Source organism: Pan troglodytes, chromosome 20, assembly GCF_028858775.2.
Source record: "Pan troglodytes isolate AG18354 chromosome 20, NHGRI_mPanTro3-v2.0_pri, whole genome shotgun sequence".
In the NCBI taxonomy this organism is placed as follows: domain Eukaryota; kingdom Metazoa; phylum Chordata; class Mammalia; order Primates; family Hominidae; genus Pan; species Pan troglodytes.
Window position 1 is genome coordinate 14826404 of NC_072418.2, and position 27724 is coordinate 14854127.

The window sequence follows — 27724 nt, forward strand, 5'->3', positions numbered from 1 at the left end:
TTTCCAGCCATAACAACATTTATTAGTTCTCTGGTAAACATTTTAACATTTCTGAAGAAATAGCAAAGTGGGCATGTATCTTTAATGTGGAGCACTGGGGACATATCTGGAGACCTACAACTCTGAGGAACACAGACAAGTGATTTGGGGGATATTCTCGATTAACAAGCCAAAGAATCAGGAAAATGGGCTGGAAGCGGGCAGCCACACACCTCTCTCCCTGTGTGGTGCCTCTAATATGTGACTGATGCCTGCCTTTTCTGTGCTTTTGAAATCTCATGCAAGATTGGCTATAGGTGAATTGTATTACGAAACCATCCAAGTTCTTCTAGATTCTATTGTCCTATCGCAAGTCTCTCTTCTCAATTCAAAAAGCAGTTATCCAGAGGTTCTTTCACCACTCTCTTTTCTCGTGTTTCAAAGGAAGTGGGACAACAGAAAGCTTCTCCCATTGCTTCCACTAATAGGATTTCTCATCTATTAATGGTATGAGTTCTTTCATGTTCTCGACATGAACTGGCACGAATAAAGGCTTTGCCACATTGCTTGCATTGATAGGGTTTCTCTCCAGTGTGAGTCCTTTCATGATATCGAATGTAATTGGAAATAAAGGCCTTACCACAGTGCTTACATTCATAGGGTTTCTCTCCAGTGTGAGTCCTTTCATGATATCGAATGGAACTGGAACAAGTGAAGGCTTTGCCACATACCTTACACTCATATGGCTTATCTCCAGTGTGTGTCCTTTCATGTATATGCAAGGAAGAGAAATACCTGAATGCTTTTCCACATTGCTTACATTCATGGGGCTTCTCTCCAGTGTGCGTCCTTTCATGTATACGCAAGGAAGAAAAATACTTGAATACTTTTCCACATTCCTTACATTCATGGGGTTTCTCTCCACTGTGCGTCCTTTCATGAATTTGAAGTTGTGAAGCACATCTAAAGCCTTTCCCACACTGCTTACATCCATAGGGTTTATCCTCAGTGTGTGTCTTTTCATGCCTTTGAAGGTCCGAGGTACATCTGAAGGCTTTACCACATTGCCTACATTCATAGGGTTTCTCTCCAGTGTGAGTCCTTCCATGCTTTTGAAGGTGTGAGCCACATCTAAAGGCTTTCCCACACTGCTTACATTCATAGGGTTTCTCTCCAGTGTGAGTCATCTTATGATACTGAATGGAACTGAAAGAAATGAAGACTTTCCCACATTGCTTACACTCATAGGGTTTTTCTCCAGTGTGAGACCTTTTATGTCTACGAATTTCACTAGGAAAACTGAATGCATTCCCACATTCTTTACATTCATCGGCTTTCGCTCCTGTGTGAGTTCTTTCATGTACTGGAAGGGTAGTGGAACGAGTAAAGGCCTTACCACATTGTTTACACTTATATGGTTTCACACCAGTGTGAATTCGTTCATGGATAAGACATAAATTGAGAAAATAGAAGGCTTTCCCACAAAACTTACATTTATAAGGTCCATCTCCACTGTGCATTACCCTGTGTCTTTGAAAGCATGAATGGGAAATGAAGGTTTCTGCACATTCTTTACCATCATAGGGTTTCTCTTTAGTGCAAGCTTTATCATGTGATTGAAAGGAGTCAAGATAACTGAAGGCTTTCTTACATTCCTTATTTCTATATGGATTCTCTCCATATTCCTGATACTCAGATGACTTGTGTCCAGTGTCAGCTCTGATATGCCTATTAAGAGATGAATGACCCGTGCCAACTTCTCCACACACACTGCTTTCACATGGTGTTATTCCAGGAAGAGTTTTCCTGTTCAGCATGTCATCTGCAATCTGGTTGAAGCTTTCTCCACAGTGATGACTTTCTTTACTTTCACAGAGTTTCTCTCTCATAAGACTTCAGTGAAAAATGAGAAGCACATTATTAACGGTTTGATTAAAAGTGACTTATAGGGCCGGGCACAGTGGCTCACTCCTGTAATCCCAGCACTTTGGGAGGCTGAGGTGGGTGGATCACCTGAGGTCAGGAGTTTGAGACCATCCTGGCCAACATGGTGAAACCCCGTCTCTACTAAAAATGCAAAAATTAGCTGGGCGTGGTGGCAGGTGCCTGTAATCCCAGCTACTCGGGAGCCTGAGTTGGGAGAATCACCTGAACCCCAGAGGCAGAGGTTGCAGTGAGCTGAGATTGCGCCATTGTGCTCTAGCCTGGGTGACAAGGGCGAAACTCTGTCTCAAAAAAAAATAAAAAAATAAAAAAGTGATCTATATTGGCTGGGTATGGTGGGTCACGCCTGTAATCCCAGCACTATGGGAGGCTGAGGCGGGCAGATGGCTTGAGGCCAGGAGTTTGAGATCGGCCTGGCCAACATGGCGAAACCCTGTCTCTACTAAAAATACAAAAATTGGCTAGGTGTGACGGCGTGCGCTTGTAATCCCAACTACTTGGGATGCTAAGGCACGAGAATACCTCGAACCCAAGCAGTGGCAGTTGCAGTGAGCTAAAACCACACCACTCCACTCCAGCCTGGGTGACACAGCGAGACTCTTGTCTCAAAAAAGAAGAAAAAAACATGATTTATATCATTAACAACTATTGCACTTGCATTGTTAACACTGCCCGGCAAAGTGTCAGCTTTCTGCTCTGTCTGAATCGTTTGAATATTAATGGACTATATGCTCTACAAGATGGTCTGGGTATATATATTTTTTAAAAATTAGTATTTCTATGGGGCTTCGTAATCCTATTTTCAAGTAAACTATTTTACAAATACTAAACATGTGCGTCTTTTTTTTTTGAGTTGGGGTCTCAACTCACCCTGTTGTCCAAATTGGAGTGTAGTGGTACCATCATGGCTCACTGCAGCCTCAAACTCCTGGCCTCCAGCAATCCTTTGGTGTGAAAGCCCCAAAGGACTGGGATTTGGGGGTATGAGCAACAGTGCCCAGCCCAGCGTATGTTACATTTAAACATATGTTTTTAGGAAAACTTTCTATGAATACATAAATTTGATACTGGGCTTATTTCTTTTGCTTCTTTTTAACATTTTCTCACTTTTTTTTTTTTTTTTTTGAGACGGAGTCTCACTCTGTCACCCAGGCTGGAGTACAGTGGCGCGATCTCGGCTCACTGCAAGCTCTGCCTCCCAGATTCAAGCAATTCTCCTGCCTCAGCCTCCCGAGTAGCTGGGACTACAGGCATGTGCCACCACGCCCAGCTAATTTTTTTGTATTTTTAGTAGAGACAGGGTTTCACCATATTGGCCAGGCTGGTCTCGAACTCCTGACCTTGGGATCCACCCACCTCAACCTCCCAAAGTGCTGGGATTACAGGCGTGAGCCACTGCACCTGGCCTATTTTCTCACATTTTAAGATTTTCTAGAGGCATTGCCTTGTCTTGCGAGAGAAAATTACCTTAGATTTCTCCTGGGATTTTTGTACTCATCTTCAATGTTCTGAACTTTCCATGTTTTTCCTAAAACACAGACCCGGAGAAAACACAGATCCAGAATTAGTATGAATTTATTTAAAAATCATTAGATTCTGTATTCATGGTACATGGTAGCCATGCCTGATTTATTCATCAAAGTATTTTTTGTCCATGTTCCAAATCAATGAACAGCATTGATGAGCTAGAAGCATTTGTTCTCTAATTCACTGGGAAGTAATATTGTCATTCTTACCTACAGAGGTCAGGTTCTTGAAGGTTTCCTGCATCACATCCCTGTAGAGATTCTTCTGGGAAGGATCCAGCAAAGCCCACTCCTCCTGGGTGAAGCTGACAGCCACATCCTCAAAGGCCACTGAATCCTGAAACATCTCACATATGTAAAGGAGGACAGGTAAGACTAACAGCCCTGGAGGCCTATACTTTATTCCTAAGAAGTTCTCATGATACTGTGGACTCCAAACATTTATCCCATGACTTGGTCATCACACCTCTTACTTTCTGTCTATACTCACGTCCTCCCACAAACCAAGCCTTTTTTTGTTAAGAGAGAGGGTCTTTGGCCAGGCGCGGTGGCTCACGCCTGTAATCCCAGCACTCTGGGAGGCTGAGGCAGGCAGATCACTTGAGGTCAGGAGTTTGAGACCAGCCTGGCCAACATGGAGAAACCCGTCCCTACTAAAAATATAAAAATCAGCCAGGCATGGTGGTGGGTGCCTGTAGTCCCAGCTACTCGGGAGGCTGAGGTAGGAGAAGGGCTTGAACCCAGGAGGTAGAGGTTACAGTGGGCCGAGATCGCGTCACTGCACTCTGGCCTGGGCGACAAAGCAATACGCCATCTCAAAAAAATAATAATAAAATAAATAGGCCAGGCACAGTGGCTCATGCCTGTAATCCCAGCACTTTGGGAGGCCAAGGTGGGCGGATCACCTGAGGTCGGGAGTTCGAAACCAGCCTGACCAACATGGAGAAACCCTGTCTCTATTAAAAAAAAAAATACACAATTAGCTGGGCATGTTGGCACATGCCTGTAATCCCAGCTACTCGGGAGGCTGAGGCAGGAGAATCGCTTGAACTTGGGAAGCGGCGGTTGCAGTGAGCTGAGAGAGCGCCACTTCACTCCAGCCTGGGCGACAGAAAGAGACTCTGTCTCAGAAAAAAAAAAAAAAAGAAGAAGAAGAAAGCTGCACTTGACCTCAACAGTTTCCAGTTATCCACCTCCTCCCAGTTCCTGCATGTGCTCAACCCACATATGTGACTTACACGGCTGCCTCCTGGTGACGACCTCACTGTGGAAAAGCTAGACAGACCAACTTGACTTGCCCCACTGACCCTTATACCCACATGGATGGCACAGACCACCTGTTAATCACAGCCTGACTTCACAGAACTAGCACCTGCTTGCTCTAAATCTACCAGAAACAACTCCCTAAGAGAAACCTCCTTGGGCATTGCCCTGGACCCCAAGAAAAACTCTGGCCCAAAGGTCCCTGTCTGTCTTTCTCCCCACCTGCTGGTTGAATGTGCATCCTGGATGTTCCCCCCACTCTGTGTTGCCCTGCAAGGTGTGCTGCCCTCATCTGTCTGGGATGTGAGTAATGCACTGTTATGTCATGGCTTTATGGCTTTGTTGAGATGACTCCGCTGTGGCTCACTTCACCTACACCTTTCCCTTAATAGCAACATCCAACTGGCTGATCAGCTATGTGTATCCAAATAATGGAAGCTGGGACTGGGGGAGAAAAACTGAGCATCCCAAGGGGTTGGCTATCTAGATGAAGAGTGTACGAGGAGTCTCCTCCCATTTGGGAAATTCAGTTGCTCCTTTGGGAGATCCCACACCCTGCCTCAGGCTATCCTCTGGGAGGACTGACACAGGGGCTGATATTCAGTAGGCCAGGAGAGATGGGAGCTGTGGGCATTTTGGTTCAGCCCCAGGCGGTTCTGAAACCCAGGACCAGGAAAAGATAGATTGGGACTCCTGAAGACACATCACCCTGTAAAGTTTTCAAAAAGGAAACAGGCCAGGCACGGTGGCTCACGCCTGTCAAATTCCAGCACTTTGGGAGGCTGAGGCAGGCAGATCATTTGAGCTCAGGAGTTTGAGACCAGCCTGACCAACATGGTGAAACCCCATCTCTACTAAAAATACATGGGGTATGGTGGCGCATACCTGTAAACCCAGCTACTCGGGAGGCTGAGGGCAGGAGAATCACCTGAACCTGGGAGGCGGAGGTTGCAGTGAGCCAAGACCACGCCACTTCAATTCAGCCTGGGTTACAGAGAGAGACTTTCTCTCAAAAAAAAAAAAAAAAAAAGGAAACAACCCAAAGACATTCTGAGATGGTGTCTGTGCCTTACGAAGATAAGAGGAGAGGAACAGAGGTTTTTCACTGGAGTATCAAGTGGTTATTCTCTATTCTATGTGAAATGTTCAGAAACAGAACACAAATATTTTAAAAACAGTCATCCATGACCTTGTGAAAAGATGACAAACCACTAAAATACTGCATCTATGTGAAAGAAAGGATGAAGAAATATACTCTACAATAAAGAAAGTTGATACAGGAGGCTGAGGCAGGAGAATCACTTGAACCCGGGAGGCAGAGGTTGCAATGCGCCAAGATCATGCCATTGCATTCCAGCCTGGGCAACAAGAGCGAAACTCTGTCTCAAAAAAAAAAAGAAAGTTGATAATACTGTGAGTTGGAGAAGGGGAGTTAATGTTTGGAGATGCAGAAAAGTAATTGAAAATTTAAGATGTTACTGCAAACCGCTGAAGAGTTAGGGCGGGGTAGCAGGGTGGAGGATTTGAGACCCATAGATTAGGAAAATGCAGGAGGAAGCCAGTCCCTATAGACAGTGTGAAAAAATTTAAAGCAGCAGCGATTAGACTGAAGTGTGTTTAGTGCTATAAGAAACTACCTAAGGACACCAAAATCAAACTCAAATTGAGGCAGGAAAATAGGGTCTGGACGCAGGGAACATAAGGCCTATTCAAACTTCAGCTATGAAAGGAAATACCTACTCCATAGGGCGTAAGCCAAGTAAATGATTTTATAACTTTACTTCATCCTCTCCTTTTACATAGAGTATACCCCAAGTAACCAATGGAATCCTCCAGGGGCTATTTAAACTCCCAAAAATTCTGTAACGGGGCCTTTGAGCCCCTGTGCTCAGCCCCGCTCGCACACTGTGGAGTGTTAAATCCCTTCATTCCTTCCTTGCTTTGTGCGTTTTGTCCAATTCTTTGTTCAAGACGCCAAGAACCTGGACCCCCTCCACCGTTAACAAAATGCAATTCTTCTTAAAACTTTCTGGTACCAAAGCCACAAATCATGACTGGGCGTTTCTCACTCATGAATCGCTGTTTGCTCAAACTCTTTAATTTTTTTTTTTTTTTTTTTTTGAGATGGAATCTCGCTCTGTCCCCTAGGTTGGAGTGCAGTGGCGTGATCTCGGCTCACTGCAACCTTCGTCTCCTGGGGTCATGCGATTCTCCTGCTTCAGCCTCCTGAGTAGCGGAGACTACAGGCGCATGCCACCATGCCCGGCTAATTTTTTGTATTTTTAGTAGAGACGGGGTTTCACCGTGTTAGCCTGGATGGTCTCGATTTCCTGACCTCGTGATCCGCCAGCCTCGGCCTCCCAAAGTGCTGGGATTACAAGCATGGGCCACCGCGCCCGGCCCAAACTCTTTAACAGAAAAAAACCTCCGCGGGATTCCCCCATGACCCTCCCGTGGTCCCCGCAAAATCTGAAGAGACGCGGGGCTGCAGGCGCGGAGCTGCCCAGAGAGGGCTCCAGGGTCGGGGCCCACAGTCGCCCGCGCAGGAACAGAACAGGACGCCCGGGGTCCCGGCTGCCGGCCCAGCCGCACCCTGCGGCCGAGGGGACGGAGGGACGAGCTGAGACAGAGGGATTCGGGTCCCAGATCCAGGAGGCGCGGCGAGGAGGCCCAGATCCCGCCACAGCCGCTTCCGGCCGGTTCCACCCAGCCCCTCCCCCGTCTGGGGACTCCGGCCCCATACACTCACCATTTCCCGGCTTCTGGGTGTCCCGGTGTCCTCTCTAGGGCTCCCGTGAATACTGCGGGTCACGGTGCAGGCGGCAGAGCGACAGAAGTTGTGGCAGAGGGACCCGGGGCCTCTCGGAGTAGGAAATCTGGTATCCCGACAACAACCTGCATAGCAACAAAAGTAGAAGCTGGAATGGGCCTCCTCCTTCCGGATGGACCGTTGGCCGGGCTCCGCCCCGGCGCTTCTGATTGGACAAGGTACAAGGCCCCGCCCCTTCAGAACTGAGTGACGGCAGAAGCCCTGGGTAACCGGCCCTGCAAAGCCGGACTGATCGGTTCTAGCCACAGCTTCTCTCTAAGGGACAACTCTTTCCCTGAGCCCTGGTCATTGGATATTTTCTTTTCAGCCAAATTTGCTCCTGATTTTTAGACAGGGCACTATCTTCTTCCTCATTCAATGGGCTGTCAGTGCTTCTTCGTCCTGCACGGGGTTCTAAGTGTGTGCAGGGAATTCCAGACTGGGTGTCCAATGGAGCGATCTGCTGACCTCAGAGCAGGAAGGGGAGCCCAGACCAGGCCAGGCACGACTGCACCAAGAAGGAGAGGCAGTTGTCCTTCAGGGGCCCGGAATTAGGGATGAGACATGGCCAAGGCTTTCACACATCTCACCCCACCTCACAGTGTGGAAACGCTCCCTCCTTCCAGACCTTCATCTTCATCGGCAGAAAACTCTCACTTGGTGATTTTAAACTTCTGACCTAAATAAACTGTCAACTTCATAAGCCCCTTCTCCAGGAGAGGTCCCAAACAGTTATTTCCCTGAACTTGATCTTTACGGATTTTCTTCAGATATGCAAATTACAGTCTGACCCCAGGGACTCTATGCATGTCAAACCCAAAACACTGCTCCCGAAAACGGCTCCAGATTCCAGATGTACAGCCGCAGAAAGGACAGAACTCCTGAAGTGCACCTGCACGTGGGTCTCCTGCTTTCCAGGGCGCTGCAGCATGTCAGAACCCACACTCTTTCTGGATCTGCTCTGAGCAGCTGCAAGCCACCTGCAGGGGAGGGCGGCTGCCCAGGAAGCACCCAGAACTCCACTTCACTCCTTGGCAGGATCCATACTAGCCTCAGCGTCCAGTCCCTGGCGTCGGTCTCTGCTGCCCCCTGCAGGTTATTCACCTGCTTCTCACATCATTCATCAGTTTCCATGAGACAAACATCCTCAATCCCACTGCGAGAATAACACACAAGCAAAGCTCTCCTCCAGTGTGTATGTATAAAGTCGAGGAGGAAGTGTCCAAGATTATTTAACTGCATGAAAGTGAGGCAGTAGTGGCTGGGCGCTGTGGCTCAAGCCTGTAATCCCAGCACTTTGGTAGGGCGAGGTGGCTGGATCACCTGAGATCAGGAGTTGGAGACCAGCGTGGCCAACATGGTGAAATCCCATCTCTACTAAAAATACAAAAATTAGCCGGGTGTGGTAGTGCCCACCTGTAATCCCAGCTACTCGGGAGACTGAGGCAGAAGAATCGTTTGTATCAAAGAGGCTGAGGTTGCAGAGAGCCGAGATTGAACCACTGCACTCCAGCCTGGGCAATAGAGCAAGACTCCGTCTCAAAACAAAACAAAAAAACACACAAATGTTTAGTCATGTTACTTATTTCTGGTTTCCAGCCTGACTTTATAACATTCCTGACTCTGGGACTCTCCAGGTCTCCAGAATTATGCTTTGAAGAAAAAACAAGATAGAGCACAGGGCCCACATGTCTCTTATAAACTGTGAACCAAAATATTACATAGCAGCCATCTGTCAGAACTGCTTCCAGGCTATTGTCCTCAGTCACAATCCTAAATCAAACTCACTTTCTTTAACAAATTTAATTTTTTTTCTTCAGTCCACATGAGTAATCTAAAAAAAACACATAGACAGAAGAATCTCTTTATTATCATCTTTCTACCAAGTCAACATCAAGCATTAAAAAAATGTAAAACAAAGTGAAAACCATCCTTCTCTGATTCATCGTAGACCCAGAATCTGCCAGTCACCAACACCTATCTTCATTTTCTCTATTACGGCCAACTTTTATCTAAGAGATATCATAGAGGCATATTTAATAGAGTTTGTCATTTTGTGTTTTATGAATTTTAGAGGTTTTTTTTGTTTTGTTTTGAACTTTTATTTGCATTTTCTTTTGGCTGAATTTATTTGTCTCTTAAGTTTATGTTTCTTCTGGGGTATCTTTTTCTTCCGTGCAGCCTCCTTTTCTGCTTTTGGAACAAGGTGTTTCTTTTCACTAAGCATCATCTGGATGTGGCAGGGGAGTTTGTGGATGGGTTCATCTGCCCATGAGTTCTGTAAGTCAGGTGGTACATTATGGGTGCCTTGTTCCCTGGATGTGCTCAATAACCAGGGAATCTACATCTATACCCTTAAGTTCAGCATAACTCTGCACTTGTAAGCAAATTTCAGTACCTTTTCTGGGCCACTGATGGTGAGTCCAGCCCCAGTGTCTGTCTTGCGTACAGCGACCAACTCCACTTTCTAAGACTGAAATGGTACACATAATTTCTGTAAAAGAAAATATTTCAGATACTTGGTGGCTTTTCATATAGGCATACCTGTGATGGCCTGAGCACCTTCACAGTTTACAGTGAACATGAGGGTTTCATCCTTCTAACATGCACGACTTCGTGGGATTTTCTGGGTCATAGTGAATAATGTTCATAGATCAACTCAGGCCACACAAGAGGACAGGTTTTCTTTGGTCTTTAAAAGGAACTGCTTAAAGAAAAAAAAAAAAAAAGGTGGAAGCCAGGCACAGCAGCTGGTACCTGTAGTGACAGCTACTTGGCAGGCTGAGGTAGAAGGATTGTGAGCCCAGGAATATGAAGCTCTCATGCACTAAGCTCACACTTGTGAATATCACTGCACTCCAGCCGGGTCCACACATCAAGACTAAGTCTCTAAAAAAAATTACATAATAAAATAATAAAAAAAAAAGTTTGTGGTTAGAAAAAAGTTTTTATTTAAGACATTCATTAAAGAAAAAAGTACTTTGAGAAGAGATTAGGGCCAGGCGTGGTGCCTATAATCCCAGCACTTTGGGAGCCCAAGGTGGCAGATCATGAGGTCAAGAGATTGAGACCATCCTGGCCAACATGGTGAAACCCCATCTCTACTAAAAATACAAAAATTAGCTGGGCGTGGTGGCGCATGCCTGTAGTCCCAGCTACTCAGGAGGCTGAGGCAGGAGAATCTCTTGAACCTGGGAGGCGGAGGTTGCAGTGAGCCGAGATTGCACCACTGCACTCCAGCCTGGCCACAGAACAAGACTCCGTCTCAAAAAAAAAAAAAAGATATTAGGCCTGGCACAGTAGCTCACACCTGTAGTCCCAGCATTTTGGGAGGCTGAGGCAGGTGGGTCACTTGAGGTCAGGAGTTCAAGACCAGCTTGGCCAACATGGAGAAACCCGTCTCTACTAAAAATACAAAAATGGCCGGGCGCAGTGGCTAACGCCTGTAATCCCAGCACTTTGGGAGGCCAAGGCAGGTGGATCACCTGAGGTCAGAAGTTCGAGACCAGCCTGGTCAACATGGTGAAACCCTGTCTCTACTAAAAATACAAAAATTAGCCGGGTGTGGGGGCACACACCTATAGTCCCAGCTACTCAGGAGGCTGAGAAAGGAGAATCGCTTGAACCCGGGAGTTGGAGGCTGCAGTGAGCCGACAGCACACCACTGCACTCCAACCTGGAGCAAGACTCTGTATCAAAAAAAAAAAAAAAAAAAAAAAATTAGAAGGCTGGAAAAAGATTAGAAGGCCGGGTACAGTGGCTCACACCTGTAATCCCAGCACTTTGGGAGACACTGGTGCGGATCACTTGAGGTCAGGAGTTTAAGACCAGTCTGACCAACATGGTGAAATCCTGTCTCTACTAAAAATATAAAAAATTAGCCTAGCGTGGTGGTGGGTGCCCATAATCCCAGCTACCCGGGAAGCCAGGAGGTGGAAGTTGCACTGAGCCGAGCTCACACCAACACACTCCAGCCTGGGCAACAGAGTGAGACTCTGTCTCAAAAAAAAAAAAAAAAAAAAAAAAGAGATTAGAGGCTGGGCATGGTGGCTCATGCCTGTAAAGCCAGCTACTCGGGAGACTGAGGCAGAAGAATCGCTTGAACCCAGGAGGCAGAGGTTGCGGTGGGCTGAGAATGTGCAACTGCACTCCAGCCTGGGAGACAGAGCCCGACTCTGTCTCAAAAAAAAAAAAAGAAAGAAAACTCGTGAGAACGAATGGCATAAAATACGTAGTGTACCCGATAGCCAGCCATTTATTATAGGATATTTTTGAATAGGAACTTTAGCCTTTTGTTTTGATAAAGGTCTTTCTGAGGCAGTGAGTCTGACAATGGCACTTCCGTTATCCCTTTAGTGAGTTTCTTAAAATGAGGGCTTGCCACTTAGGTATTGGGCTTTCAATAGGAGGGAACAGATTTTTCTGACCTTTCTGTATATATACACCTGCCACTTTGCTGGGCTAACCTTATTATTATTATTATTATTATTATTTTGAGACGGAGTCTCACTCTGTCACCCAGGCTGGAGTGCAGTGGCGCAATCTTAGCTCACTGCAACCTACACCTCCTGTATTCAAGCAATTCTCCTGCCTCAGCCTCCTGAGTAGCTGGGACTACAGGCGCCACCACACCTGGCTAATTTTTATATTTTTTAGTAGAGATGGGGTTTCACCATATTGACCAGGCTGGTCTCGAACTACTGACCTCATGGTCCGCCTGCCTCGGCCTCCCAAAGTGCTGGGATTATAGGCATGAGCCACTGCACCCGGCCAAACCTCGTATTTTTTTTATGACAGAACTGTCTTAAGGTCTTACTGGAGGTGTGTCTCTCTTAAGAGTTATTTCCAACTCTGTGTCCTAGGTATCTGAGTGAGGCCTCAGCTAAACTACTCCCCAAAATTTTTGCTCTTGGGCTACTGGCATTTATTTCTGAATGCTGTCAAATGACAGTGACTGCAGAAGCTTCAGAATAATTTTGCGATGGTTCCCATGATTTGAGGGAAACACATTTTTACCATGATTGGATTCAGTGGCTTCTAGGAATCTTATGTGAATTAAGCGATCTTCTAGCCTTGGCCTTTCGAAGTGTTGGAGCTACAGGGTTTTTCTCCAGTGTGAGTCCTTTCATGGATTTTAACGCTCGAGGCACATCCAAAGGCTTTCCCACATTGTTTACATTCATAGGGTTTCTCTCCAGTGTGAGTCCTTCCATGTGTTCGAAGGTGCGAGGCAGATCTGAAGGCTTTCCCACATTGCTTACATTCATAGGGCTTCTCTCCAGTGTGAGTTCTTTCATGATATCGAACGGAATTGAAAGAAACAAAGGCTTTCCCACACTGTTTACATTCATACGGCTTCTCCCCAGTGTGAGTTATTTTATGTGCATGGAGGCATGTGGAACTATGGAATGCTTTCCCACACTCACTGCATTCATAAGGCTTCTCTCCAGTGTGAGTTCTTTCATGTATTCGAAGGCTACCAGAATGACTAAAGGCTTTACCACACTGTTTACATTCATATGGTTTCTCTCCAGTGTGAGTTCGTTTGTGGATAAGATACAAACTGAGACACATCAACGCTTTCCCACAAAAGTTACATTTGTAGGGTCCATCTCCACTGTGCATTATCCTGTGTCTTCGAATGCTTGAACGGGAAATAAAGCTTTTTCCACATTCCTCACAATCATAAGGTTTCCCTCCAGTGTGAGCCCATTCATGTGTTCGAAAGTAGGGGAGATCACTGAAGGCTTTCTTACAGTATGTACATTTATATGGCTTCTGTCCATATTCCTGATACTCATATGGCTTGTGTCCAGTGTCAGCTCTGTGGTGCCTATTAAGGGATGCATGACCCACGCTGACTTCTCCACGTGATTTTACTCGGGGAGTTTTCTTCTTCAGCATGTCATCTGGAACCTGGGTCAAAATTTCTCCATGCTGATGATCTTTTTTACTTTCTAAGAGTCTCTCTCCCATAAGACCTCTGTGAACAATGAGAAGTATATCATAATGGGTTCCTTTATCACTGATTTGATATTCATTAACAAGTCATTGCACTTGTATTTCTAACACTGTACAGCAATGTGTAGGCTTTCTGCCCTGTCTGAACATGAACAGACCACACACGCTCTACAAGATGGCCCAGCTATACCTGTTATCAAGAAAGATAATATTGATATAGGGCTTCTTAGTACTTTTTAAAAATTTTTTGAGATAGGGTTTCACTCTGTCATCCAGGCTGGAGTGCGGTGGTGAGATCTCAGCTCACTGCAACCTCCATCTCCCAATCTGAAGCCGTCCTGCCACTTCAGCCTCCTGATTACCTGAGGCTACAAGCATACCATCATGCCCGGCTAACTTTTGTATATTTGCTAGAGATGGGGTTTTGTCACATTTCCCTGGCTGGTCTCAAACTCCTAGACTCAAGCAATCCCCCCACCTCTGCCTCTTAAAGCATTAGGATTACAGGCATACACCTGGGCGCCCGGCCAACACTATTTTCAGGTAAACTATTTTACAAGTACTAACCGTCTTTGTCAATTTTATTGCTTCTGAGTCAGGGTCTTGCCCTTTAACCCAGGCTAGAGTGTAATGGTGCTATCATGGCCGAGTGTAGCCTCAGACTCTTCAGCTCAAGCAATCTCTGACCTGAACCTCCCAAAGGGCTGGATTATAGGCTTGAGCCAGGATGTTCAGCCTATGTCACACTTAAATATATGTTTCTAGAGATTTTTTTTTTTTTTTTTTTTTGAGACGGAGTCTTGCTCAGTCGCCCGGGATGGAGTGCAGTGACATGATCTCAGCTCACTGCAAGCTCTGCCTCCCGGGTTCACGCCATTCTCCTGCCTCAGCCTCCCAAGTAGCTGGGACTACAGGTGCCCGCCATCACGCCCGGCTAATTTTTTTGGATTTTTAGTAGAGACAGGGTTTCACCATGTTAGCCAGGATGGTTTCGATCTCCTGACCTCGTGATCCGCCTGCCTCAGCCTCCCAAAGTGCTGGGATTACAGGCGTGAGCCACCACACCCGGCCCTAGAGAAAATTTTGTAAGAATAAATACAGTGGAACTTGGCTTATTTCTTGTTTGCTTCTTTTTAACATTTTCTTCCATTCTATGATTGTCTAGAGAGACATCACTTTCTCTTGTGAATGCGAATTACCTTAGGTTTCTCCTGGGATTTTTGTACTCATCTTCAATTTTCTGATCTTTCCATTTTTTTCCTAAAATACAGAACCAGAAAAATAGTCCTAAATTAGCAAAATTATGAAAAAAGTACTAGATTCTAAGTTCATGGTACACTGCAGCCTTGCAGCATTTATTCATATTCCTATTCCCTGTCCTCACTATTCCCTGTCCACACTCCAAATCACTCAACACTACTGACAAGCTAGAAACACTTGTTCTCTAATTCACTGAGGAAAGTAATATTGTTACCCTTACCTACAGAAGCCAGGTTCCTGAAGGTTTCCTGCATCACATCTCTGTAGAGATTCTTCTGGGAAGGATCCAGCAAAGCCCACTCCTCCTGGGTGAAGTTCACATCTACATCCTCAAAGACCACTGAATCCTGAAACATCCCACATGTGTAAAGAAACATGGGTGAGACTGACAGCTATGGACTCCAAACATTTATTCCATGATCTGGTCATCAGACTTTTTACTCTGTCAACACTCACTCTTCCATAAAGAAATTCTTTTTTTTAATTATTATTATTTTTTGAGACAGAATCTCATTCTGTCACCCAGGCGGGAGTGCAGTGGCATGATCTTGGCTCACTGCAACCTCCGCCTCCCAGGTTCAAATGATTCTCATGCTTCAGCCTCCCAAGTAGCTGAGATTATAGGCGCCTGCCACCACGCACAACTAATTTTTGTATTTTTAGTAGAGACGGGGTTTTACCATGTTGGCCAGACTGGTCTCCAACTCCTGACCACAAGTGATCCACCAGCCTTGGCCTCCCAAAGTGCTGGGATTACAGGCATGAGCCACCAAGCCTGGCTGAGGCCCTACCAATCTGACTGATAAGAGTCATAACTAACTAAAACAAAAAATCAAGAGCAGAAACCTTTCTTGGAAACTGTGCTTGGATAGAAAAGCCTGAATTATAACTGATGAATTGCTGAAGGTTGAATGGCAACAAGATTGGAGAGGCAAAAACTCCAGGGTGTCCAGTCTCAACAAAAAGGCAAATATTTATCAAATGTAAAAACTTTTGTGTGAAATGGTGTGAGAGAACACCATCAAGAGAGAAAATGAACCCCATGTGCTCTGTCCAAAGGATGGTAAATGGCTCAGCCCCTATGGAATAGTATGACGGTGCCTGAAAAAAATAATATAACTACCTTTTTTTTTTTTTTTTTTTTTTGAGATAGAGTCTCACTCTGTCACCCAGGCTGGAGTGCAGTGGCACGATCTTGGCTCACTGCAACCTCAGCCTCCCAGGTTCGAGCAATTTTCTGCCTCAGCCTCCCAAGTAGCTGGGATTACAGGCGCCCGCCACCATGCCTGGCTAATTTTTGTATTTTTTTTAGTAGAGACAGGGTTTCACCGTCTTGGCCAGGCTGGTTTTGAACTCCTGACCTTGTGATCCACCTGTCTCGGCCTCCCAAAGTGTTGGGATTACAGGCGTGAGCCACTGCGCCTGGCCAAAATTAACATATCTTTCAGCAATCTACTTTTGTGTCTACTTATTTTCAATTAAAAAAAAATTGAAATCCAGATCTTGAAGACACATTTGAAAACCACTGTTAACAATAGCCAACTTTGGGAGGCCAAGGCAGGTGGATCACGAGGTCAGGAGATCAAGACCATTCTGGCCAACATAGTGAAACCCCGTCTCTTCTAAAAATACAAAAATTAGCTGGTGTGGTGACGGTGGCGTATGCCTGTAATCCCAGCTACTCGGGAGGCTGAGGCAGGAGAATCGCTTGAACAAGGGAGTCGGAGGTTGCCGTGAGCTGAGATCTCACCACTGCACTCCAGCCTGGCGACAGAGCAAGACTCAGTCTCAAAAAAAAAAAAAAAATCAATAGCCAAGAGCTGCATCAATCCACCTGTCCATTCATTGATTGCTGAATGCATAACAAAAACGTGATAGGTATATATATATATGCAATGGAATATTATTTAATCTTTTAAAATAACAACCTGTCCCTTGTTACAACAAGCATGAAAATTTAGGATACTATGCTAACAGCCAAGGTAGTCACAAAAAGAAAAATACAGTATGATTAAAGTTATGTAGAGTTGTCTAACTAAATCAACTGTACAGTTAAAATTGCATAAGCTGGTAAAATTTAAGTTTTTTACTTTATAATTATTAAAATTAATAAAATACTGTACCAAGTAAAAACCTAATTGATTAAAAGGTGGGCAAAGTATTTCAGTGACGTTTCTCAAAGATACATACAAGTGACAAGTAAGCACGTGAAAAAGGGTTCAACATCAGGAATCATTCGGCAGAAGTATTTTTTTTTTTTCAGACGGAGTTTCGCTCTTGTTGCCCAGGCTGGAGTGCAATGGCGCACTCTTGGCTCACTGCAACCTCTGCCTCCCAGCTTCAAGCAATTCTCCTGCCTCAGCCTCCCGAGTAGCTGGGATTACAGGCATGCACCAACACTCCCGGCTAATTTTGTATTTTTAGTAGAGACAGGGTTTCTCCATGTTGGTCAGGCTAGTCTTGAACTGCTGACATCAGGTGATTTGCTCACTGTGACCTCCCAAAGTGCTGGGATTACAGGTGTGAGCCACCGCACCCGGCCCGACCTAAGTATTTTACACAACAAAGTTTCGGGTGGTTATTGAGTGCTTTCCTCTCATGAAAAGTATTCATAAACAAAATAGAAAAGTTTCCAATGCAGCCATTCATGGATCTGTGGAAAAATGAAAAACAAAATACTACAGCTCTTTCAAATATATCACGGTGGACACACTGATGAAGATGTCGATTAGAGAGGGGAAATGGGTGCTTTGGAATGTGGGAAGGGAATCAGAAATGTAAGGATTTGTTGTTGTCCCCATGAAAAGGTAGCTGTGGGGGTCTCAAGGACTCCCTCTTTGACAAGGCTTTGACCTTGTCCTACAAAACCCAGTTATAGCAAAGATCCTTCTAAGGGAGTTCAGAGAATCCCCACCCTGGCCCCTCCAAACTTGATACCCAGTGAAGTTCTGTTACCCCTATTCATAACTCATCAGCTTTCTCTTCTGTAACCCTTGATACCTCACCAAGTTCCATCCTCTCCCTCAATTTACTCTTGAACTATAGGTTCAATACTGTTGTTGCTGCATGCAAGGTTGAGGTCAATCTCTCTCCCATATTACAGTTCTCATGACCCACATCACAACTGTCCTGAATAAAGCCTTCTTTGACATTTTTAACATGATTTCAGTACAATCTTTTTTTACAAGGGACAGGGACTTAGACTTGAAACCCTGCTTCACAAGTCTGGAATGCATAGGGGATAATATGCTCTCTCCCTGTGGGAAGGAAGGAGGGTGTCCTGAGAGTATCTCCCACTCACATATCCAGAACTCTGGGTCAGACTTCTCTCCTCATGACCACTCCTTGTTGTCACTCCATAAACTGGGTGAGATGGGGGACTGTGGATACACCATTACCCAGACAGTGTTCCACGGTGGAGCTCGCCTCCTGCAGTGATGGGACACAATGCCTGGGAGTCCTGTTTGCCAATTCAGCCCTTACCTTGTGTCATAAAGGAGACTGAGGTTCCAACTGAGATGGATATATGTGAGGACCAGGTGTAGAATTTTCAAGTTTTTCTTCCATTTGGTGAATACTCTTTGCAATTTATTTCTTCTTTTTTTTTTTAAGCCTATAGCAAGCAGTATTCTCATGCATTCTATAAACCATGCAGTAACCAGGCTTGAATCTGCTCAGCTGCTAAGATCAGCTATACTCTTGTATTTCTTTTTTTTTTTTTTTTTTTTTTTCTGAGACAGAGTCTCACTCTGTCATCCAGGCTGGAGTGCAGTAGTGCAATCACAGCTCACTGCAGACTCAACCTCTGGGGTCAAGCAATCCTCCCACCACAGCCTTCTGAGTACCTGGGCTCACTGGAGCATGCCACCACACCTGGGTAATTTTTTTTTTTTTTTTTTTTTTTTGAGACGGAGTCTCGCTCTGTCGCCCAGGCTGGAGTGCAGTGGCACGATCTCGGCTCACTGCAAGCTCTGCCTCCTGGGTTAACGCCATTCTCCTGCCTCAGCCTCCCGAGTAGCTGGGACTACAGGCGCCCGCCACCACGCCCGGCTAATTTTTTGTATTTTTAGTAGAGACGGGGTTTCACCGTGTTAGCCAAGATGGTCTCGGTCTCCTGACCTCGTGATCCGCCCGCCTCGGCCGCCCAAAGTGCTGGGATTATAGATGTGAGCCACCGCGCCTGGCCAGTTTTTTTTATTTTTTGTAGAGACACGGTCTCACTATGCTTCCCAGGTTGGTCTTAAACTCCTAGGCTCAAGAGATCCCCTTACCTCAGCCTTCCAAGTTCTGGGATTCCAGATGTGAACCACTAACCTTGACCATACTCCTGTATTTCTTCATTGTGTCTTTCAAAACAGAAAAGCTTAAATTTTAATGTAGTCAAAATTACATACTTTTTCTCTGTTCCTAGTGTTTCTCTTGTCATATTATAGCCGCTTCTTCCTAAACCTAAGATCATGAATATTTTTGGGTGGCACATTCTGTAGCAACAAGAGGGTGAGGTTCTCCTTTGTTCCCAGAGGAGAATGAGACTGGTGTATTCTGCAGGCTAATAAGGAAATGAAACTCACTATACTATGGAGGATAAAAGTATATAAATTTACACTATAACAGTATAATGCCATATAGGCTAATACCGTTTATATGTGGCACTTCTATATCATATACACATTACATGTAATATTTACCAATTACCTACCATAACTAAACCATATACTGTATATAAATGCAACATATGTACATGTATATGTGTATATATATACACACACACTATATCCTGTACTAGATAATGCTAGATTCTATTAAAATACTGTACATGAATATCTCCTTTAAATTTCAAAAGAAAACACCTCACCAATATATTGGAAAAGAGAATCCTATAACAATATCATACCCGTGACGAAGTGGCATTCAATTCAGGAAAGCAATGCTGCTCTCACCTCTGAAAATCCATTCATGCAATACACCATAATAGTATAGGATCAACAGCAAACAACACAAGAACATCATAATAGATGCAGAAAAAGCATATGACAAACCTCAACATTTCTTCATGATAAAAACACTCGGCCGGGTGCAGTGGCTCACACCTGTAATCCCACCACTTTGGGATGCCAAGGCGGGAGGATCACAAGGTCAAGAGCTTGAGACAAGCCTGGCCAGCACGGTAAAACCTGGTCTCTACTAAAAATACAAAAAATTAGCTGGGCGTGGTGGCATGCGCCTGTAATCCCAGCTACCCAGGAGGCTGAGGTAGGAGAATCGCTTGAACCCAGGAGGCAGAGGTTGCAGTGGGCCGAGATCACGCCATTGCACATCCCAGCCTGGATGACGGAGCGAGACTGCATCTTAAAAAAAAAACAACAACTACTCAATAAACTAATAATACAAAGTAACTTCCTTAACTTACTATAAGGTATATATAAAAAATGCAAAACTACCCTCATTCGTGATGGTGAAGGACTAACTGCTTTCTCCCAAAGATGAGACACAGACAAGGATGTCTGCTCTCATGCCTTCTACTCAGCTTGAGAAAGGAGATGCTACTAGGCCAACCAGGTCAGAAAACAAAAGCCTAGGCAGGACGCGGTGGCTCACGCCTGTAATCCTAGCACTTTGGGAGGCCGAGGTGGGTGGATCACGAGGTCAGGAGTTCAAGACCAACCTGGCCAAGATGATGAAACCCGTCTCTACTAAAAATACAAAAATTAGCCAGGTGCGGTGGCAGGAGCCTGTAATCCCAGCTACTTGGAAGGCTGAGGCAGGAAAATCGCTTGAACTTCGGGGGAGAAGTTGCAGTGAGCCTAGAATGTGCCACTGCACTCTAGCCTGGGCGACAGTGAGACTCCATCTCAAAAAAAAAAAAAGAAAAAAGAAAAAAGCCTTCCAGATTTATAGTAAAGACACATGCACGGCTGGGTGCGGTAGTTCATGCCTGTAATCCGGCATTTTGGGAAGCCAAGGCGGGTGGATCACCTGAGGTCAGGAGTTCAAGACTAGCCTGGCCAACATAACAAAACCCTGTCTCTACTAAAAATACAAAAATTGCCGGGTGTGGTGGCGCAGGTCTGTAATTCCAGCTACTTGGGAGGCTGAGGCAGGAGAATCGCTTGAACCTGGGAGGGGGAGGTCGCAGTGAGCTGAGATTGTGCCAGTGCACTCCAGCCTGGGTGACAGAGGGAGTCTCTGTGTCAAAAAAAAAAAAAAAAAAAAATACATGCAGTGATTCTGGCAGGCATATAGACGGTCACTGCCCATACCGGTGTACAAACTGAGGCAGAAATACAAAAAGGCAAAAGACTTATGTTAGTTTTATATTTCTTTTTTTTTTTTTTTTTTGAGACGGAGTCTTGCTCTGTCCCCCAGGCTGGAGTGCAGTGGGGTGATCTCAGCTCACTGCAAGCTCTCCCTCCCGGGTTCACGCCATTCTCCTGCCTCAGCCTCCCGAGTAGCTGGGACTACAGGCACCTGCCGCCATGCCCGGCTAATTTTTTGTATTTTTAGTAGAGACGGGGTTTTACCATGTTAGCCAGGATGGTCTCAATCTCCTTGTGATCCACCCGCCTCAGCCTCCCAAAGTGCTGGGATTATAGGCGTGAGCCACCACACTCGGCCTTAGTTTTATATTTCTATAAAGAAATACGTGTGGCTGGATAATACATAAAGGAAAATTTACTTGGCTCATGGTTCTACAGGCTGTCCAAGAAGCATGGCACTAGTGTTTGCCTGCCTTTAGGTGAGGGCCTCAGGAAGCTTTTACTCATGGAATGCAAAAAGAGTTAGGGTATCACATGTAAAAGAGGAAACAAGGGGTGGAGGAGATGCCATGGTATATATATTTTTTTGAGATGGAGTCTCGCTCTGTCGCCCAGGCTGGAGTGCAGTGGCACGATCTCAGCTCACTGCAACCTCCGCCTCCCGGGTTCAAGTGATTCTCCTGCCTCAGCCTCCCGAGTAGCTGGGATTACAGGTGCCCGCCACTGTGCCCGGCTAATTTTTGTATTTTTAGAAGAGACAGAGTTTCGCCACGTTGGCCAGGGTGGTCTCAAACTGCTGACCTCAGGTGATCCACCTGTCTTGGCCTCCCAAAGTGCTGGGATTACAGGCGTGAGCCACTGCGCCCAGTCACCATTTTTTAAACAGTCAGCTCGCCAGTAAACTAACAGAGCAAGAACTCCCTCATTATTGTGGGATGGGCACCAAGCCATTCATGAGGGTTCCACCTCCATGGCCCAAATACCTCCCACTAGGCCTCACCTCCAGCACTGGGATCAGATTTCAACATGAGGTTTGGAGGGGTCAAATATCCAAAACATATCAAGACTCAAAATGGTCAACACAATACTTATAAACAACGCCTGACAAAAACACTTCATATAAACCTACAGTCATCAGGATAGTGTGGTATTTTGAAAGACTACATAAATACATCACAGAACACAATGGAGAACTTATAAATAAATAAATGGCAATAAATAAATACAAAAATTAGCCGGGCGCGGTGGCAGGTGCCCGTAATCCCAGCTACTTGGGAGGCTGATGCAGGAGAATCGCTTGAACCCAGGTGGCAGAGGCTGCAGTGAGCCGAGATCACGCCACTGTACTCTAGCCTAGGCAATAGAGTGAGACTCTGTCTCAAAAACAAAACAAACAAATCTTTCATAAACGAGCCAAGGCAACTCAATAGATATACTACAGTCTTTTCAACAAATGGTACTGAAACCCCTGGACTACTATATGCAATGAAATGAATGAGATACAGAATGTACGACTATCATAAAACCAACCCAAAATGCATCATTTACTCAAATGGAAAATGCAAAATCCGCAACTTCTAGACATAATACACATGAAAATAAAAACAACCTTGGATTAGGCCAGGCGCAGTAGCTCATGCCTAAAATCCCAGCACTTTGGGAGGCCGAGGCAGGTGGATCACAAGGTCAGGAGTTCAAGACCAGTCTCACCAAGATGGTGAAACCCCTTCTCTACTAAAAATATAAAAATTAGCCAGGCGCAGTGGCAGGCACCCATAATCCCAGCTACTTGGGAGGCTGAGGGAGGAGAATTGCTTGAACCCAGGTGGCAGAGGCTGCAGTGAGCCGAGATCACGCCACTGTACTCCAGCCTGGGCAACAGAGTGAGACTCTATCTCAAAACAAAAAACAAAAAAAAACCTGGATTTGGCAATAAGTTTTCACATACAACACAAAAGCATGATCTATGAATGAGAAAATTAATACACTGGGCTTCATTCAAATTAAAACTTTCTGTTTTGGGTCGGGTGCAGTGGCTCACACCTGTAATCCACCACTCTGGGAGGCTGAGGCAGGCAGATCACTTGATCTCAGGAGTTGGACACCACCCTGGGCAACATGGCAAAATACCCTCTCAACGAAAAAAAAAAAAAAAAAGAAAGAAATTACCCATGCACGATGATGCACCCCTGTAGTCCCAGCTACTTGTGGGGCTGAGGCAGGAGGATCGCTGGAGCCTGGGAGGTTGAGGCTGCAATGAGCCAAGATTGTACCACTGCACTCCAGCCTGGGTGACAAAGTGAGATCCTGTCTCAAAAAATAGCAATAATAAATAAAAATAACAATAAAAAAGCTTTCTGTTTGGAAAACACACTTACCATAATGAAAATACAGGCTGCAGACTGGAGCAAAATATTTGCAAGACACCTGTCTGATGAAGGACTGGTACCCAAAAGATAGAACTCCCAAAACTCAATAAGAAAACAACCAACCAGTCAAAAAATAGCATGCCATTAGAGAAGAGCAAATGAAAACAATCAGGCACCACTGCATTGTTGTTGGGTGGAGTGGCTAAAATCCAAACACTGACATCACCAAATGCTGGTGAAAATGTAAAACCTATCTTGAGGTTTAAAGCAATGTGATTCTGGGGTTGAATCATATGACTGGCAGTAGTAGCATAGCCAGCTGGAACCTTCCTGTCCCTCAGTATAGACTGGCCTTCTTTCTTACCTATATTCTTTTTTTTTTTTTTTTTTTTTTTTGAGACAGAGTCTTGCTCTTTTGCCCAGGCTGGAGTGCAGTGGCGCAATCTTGGCTCACTGCAAGCTCCGCCTCCTGGGTTCACGCCATTCTCCTGCCTCAGCCTCCCGAATAGCTGGGACTACAGGCGCTCGCCACCGCACCCGGCTAATTTTTTGCATTTTTAGTAGTGACGGGGTTTCACCGTGTTAGCCAGGCTGGTCTCGATCTCCTGACCTCATGATCCACCCGCCTCAGCCTCCCAAAGTGCTGGGATTACAGGCGTGAGCCACCCCGCCCAGCCCTTACCTATATTCTTTTGTAAAATATTGAAAATGCCTGAACAGAGCCAGGAAGGGCCTCTTTTCTCTTGATCTTCATTATAGATTAACTTTCCTCTTACCTTTCTCACACAAAGACTTCATGGCCATCACAGTGTCTTAAGCTGGAATGTCAAATTTGATAATGGCTCACTGCAGCATCAAACTCCTGGGGTCCAGTGATCCTCCTGCCTCAGTGTCCCTTGTATCAGGAACTACAGGTGGGTGCAACCACACCTGTCTAATTTTTCTATTTTTCTTTTCTAGACATGGGTCTTGTATTACCAAGGCTGGTCTCCAACTCCTGGTCTCAAGCAATCATCCTGCCTCAGCCTCACAAACCTGGGATTACAGGTGTGGGACACTGCACTAGGTCAAGAGTTTAACTTTTAGCTCCGGAGTTCTAAGCCCATTTCCCTAGAGTCTGTATTTTCTTGAATGGCAATTCTCAGATTTTCACTTAAATAATCTCCTTATAATAGGAATCTGATCATTTCAATCATTTAAGGTAGAAAAATCCAAACAAGGCGACTACATCACTGTAACCAATAAAGTATTTTTTTATTTTTATTCTAATGCACCATATAAAAGCCTATCCTTCAACCTGTAAACTAAAAATAAAAACCTAAGCTCCCCATCCCACCCCAATCAAGTCAACTGTGTGGCTCTTTACCAAGGGGAGGCCCCCCAAAAACCTGAAATTTCCCAGTTACATTAGTAAGGGAGATCAGACACTCCATACTCCCTTCTGGAGTTTAGACACGGCAACTGACCCACATTCATATTAAAATAGACATAAGACCTGCAAAGAGGCCGGGCACAGTGGCTCAGTCCTGTAATCCTAGCACTTTGGGAGGCGGAGGCAGGCGGATTATTTGAGGTCAGGAGTTTGAGACCAGCTTGGCCAACATGGTGAAACCCCATCTCTACTAAAAATACAGAAATTAGCCGGGTATGGTGGCGTGCACCTGTAATTCCAGCTACTTGGGAGGCTGAGGCAGGAGAATTGCTTGAACCTAGGAGGTGGAGGTTGCCGTAAGCCGAGATTGCGCCACTGCACTCCAGCCTGGGCGAGAGTGAGGCTCCATCTCAAAAAAAAAAAAAAAAACCTGCAAAGAAACCCTTTGTACCAATAAATACTAAATTGCAAACAAGACCTAAGGCCATGCAAGGCAAGGGTAAAGTCATGCCTTAGAATTCATAAAATCTAGTGAAACATATCTGTTTTTTGGTGGGGATGGAATCACGTGGCAGGTAACAGACTCCCTTCACTTAAACATTCCTTCCTACCCCTTTCAAATTTTAGACACAACTTCACACTCTCAGCCAACTGCCAACTACAGAATCCCTCAACCACCTGTGCCTTCTAAGCCCCGCTTCTACGTGTCCTGCCCTGTCAGCCTTCCATGCCTGGATTCATCTTTTCCCTGCAATTCCTGTCTCGCTGAAATGAATAAAACCAAACTGCCATCGAACCTCCTGGGGACCACTTATTCGAGGCTACATGCGGTTGTTTCCCTTGGTCACGTTCTCTCATATTCGGCGTAGAACATAGTTCAAGTTATTTTGCAGAGTTTTGCTCTTTCCGTTATCAAACTGCAAGCCATGACTGGGTGTTTCTCATTCAGGAAACATTTCTCATTCATTTTTTTCAAACTCCTATTTTGAGAAGCAAAACTCTTTAATTTTTAAGAGGACTCAGTTTAGTTTGTTGCTGTTGTTTTCGTTTTGTTTTGTTTGAAACAGGGTCTCGCTCAGTCGCCCAGGCTGGAATGCAGTGGCGCGATCTCGGCTCACTGCAGTCCCAATCTCCTCCCTCAAGCGATCCTCCCACCTCAGCCCCCCAGTAGCTGGGACTACAGGTGGGCGGCACCACGCCCGGCTCATTTTTTAAAAATTTATTTTTAATAGAAACTAGGGTCTCGGTATGTTGCCCAGGCAGGTCTCGAATTTCTGGGCTGAAGCAATCCCCCCGCCTCAACCTCCCAGGCGTGACCCACTGCGCCTAGCCTTCAATTTAGTTTTTCAGGAAAAAAGGGGGGACTGGGGACCCCGCAGCCCACCGCTCCTCCCACACGAACCCCACACCCGAGGCAGGATTGCCTCCATGACCCTCCCGTGGTCTCCGCACAATCTGGGGAGACGCGGGACTACGGGCGCGGAGCTCCCCAGAGAGGGCTCCGGGGCCGGGGCCGGGGCCGGGGCCGGGGTCGCAGTCGCAGCGCAGAGACGGGACAGGACGCCCGGGGTCCCGGCTGCCAGCCCAACCCCACCCTGCGGCCGAAGGGACCGAGGGCCGAGCTACGCCAGGGGGACTCCGCTCTGCAGACCCGAAGTCGCTGCAGGAAGGCCCGGGTCCTGCTAGAGCCGGTTCGGGCCGGTTCCTCCCGGCCCCTCCCCCGTCTCGGGACCCCCGGCCCCGCACACTCACCATTTCCCGGCTTCCAGGTGTCCTGGCCTCCTCTCCACGGATCCCTCTAACAGTCCAGTCACAGTGCGGGCGATGGAGCGACAGAAGCTATGGCGGAGGCACCTGGTCCCTCTCGGGGCCGGAAAACCGAGATCCCGATCTCCCCTTGGTGCAAGACGCCTGGGAGTCAGGAAAGCGGGAATGCGGCCTCCCCTTCCCCGGATGGACAGTTGGCAGGACCCCGCCCCAGCGCCCCTGATTGGATGAGGCTCCAGTCCCCGTCCCATCGGTCCTGAGTGACAGCGGAAGCCCTGGGTAACAAGGCCCGGCAGAACCGAAATGACCTGTTCCAACCACAGATTATCTAAGCGAGCTCCCTCCCTGCGTCTTGCTCTTTGGGTATTTGCATTTCAGCCAAATTTGCTCCGAATTGCTAGAGGGGGTACCGTTGTCTTCCTCACTCAATGGGCTGTCCCTGCTCCTTTGTCTTGCACAGGAAATTCCAGACTCAGAGTCCAGTGGAGGTGAAGGAAATTAAAATATTTTACGCCAAAATATATTTATTTGACAGATTTTGAAATGGCTGTGGCTCGGCCGCAAAAAAAAGTGGACTAGCAAAGCTGTCTTTGGAGGGGGGGAATTTGCATCTGCAGAGAATCTCCATTGATGAAACCATGCCCTCTCCCCCTTTATTTCTTTCCCTTTATCCAAGCTAGAAGAGATTGTGACCTGAACACAGGCGGGGTGCGGTGATTCATGCCTGTAATCCTAGCACTTTGGGAGGCCGAGACTGGAGGATCCCTTAAAGTAAAGAGTTAAAGACCAACTTGGTCAACACAAGAATACCCCTGTTTTGTTGTTTTTTTTTAATTTTTATTTATTAAACTTTAAGTTCTAGGATACATGCGCACAATGTGCAGGTTTGTTACGTATGTATACATGCGCCATGTTGGTGTGCTGTACCCATTAACTCGTCATTTACATTAGGTATATCTCCTAATGCTATCCCTCCCACATCCCCCCACCCCAGACCCCTGTTTTTATTATTTAAAAATCTTTACGGCGGGAGCGGTGGCTCACGCCTATAATCCCAGCACTTTGGGAGGCCGACGCGGGCGGATCACGAGGTCAGGAAATCAAGACCATCCTGGCTAACACGGAGAAACCCCGTCTCTACTAAAAATACAAAAAATTAGTCGGGTGTGGTGGTGGGTGCCTATAGTCCCAGCTACTCGGGAGGCTGAGGCAGGAGA

The 27724-nt window shown here is 46.0% G+C and overlaps 2 protein-coding genes and 1 long non-coding RNA gene across 8 annotated transcripts in view; 1 reads left to right on the forward strand and 2 right to left on the reverse strand.

The window, feature by feature from the left end:
* Positions 1-10055, reverse strand: ZNF20 (zinc finger protein 20). 4 transcript variants are annotated; one of them, XM_016934000.3, is made up of 5 exons: positions 9920-10055; positions 7462-7607; positions 3660-3786; positions 3391-3451; positions 1-1872 (listed from the first exon to the last, which is right to left on the reverse strand). In XM_016934000.3, exons 1-5 carry the CDS (start codon positions 10053-10055, stop codon positions 474-476), a joined length of 1869 nt encoding a protein of 622 aa, XP_016789489.2. In that variant the 3' UTR covers positions 1-473.
* LOC134809079 (uncharacterized) overlaps positions 1-15226 on the forward strand; it is a 35838-nt gene extending 20612 nt beyond the window's left edge. Inside the window, exons 2-3 of the long non-coding RNA XR_010153723.1 lie at positions 3666-3818; positions 14969-15226. This is a non-coding gene — a long non-coding RNA (uncharacterized LOC134809079). The remainder of the gene's footprint in view (positions 1-3665; positions 3819-14968) is intronic.
* On the reverse strand, positions 9370-26812 carry ZNF625 (zinc finger protein 625). 3 transcript variants are annotated; one of them, XM_063801241.1, is made up of 6 exons: positions 26493-26812; positions 16933-17395; positions 14963-15089; positions 14682-14742; positions 12538-13504; positions 9370-10015 (listed from the first exon to the last, which is right to left on the reverse strand). In XM_063801241.1, the coding sequence occupies exons 2-5, from the start codon at positions 16966-16968 to the stop codon at positions 12589-12591; spliced, it is 1140 nt and encodes a 379-aa protein (XP_063657311.1). In that variant the 5' UTR covers positions 16969-17395; positions 26493-26812; the 3' UTR covers positions 9370-10015; positions 12538-12588. The 3 variants fall into 3 exon arrangements, with proteins under 3 accessions (XP_063657311.1, XP_063657313.1, XP_063657312.1); XM_063801243.1 differs by lacking the exon at positions 16933-17395 and having other exon boundaries at positions 26493-26713; XM_063801242.1 differs by lacking the exon at positions 16933-17395 and having other exon boundaries at positions 9370-10978; positions 12288-13504; positions 26493-26713.
* Between the last annotated feature and the right edge of the window lie 912 nt (positions 26813-27724).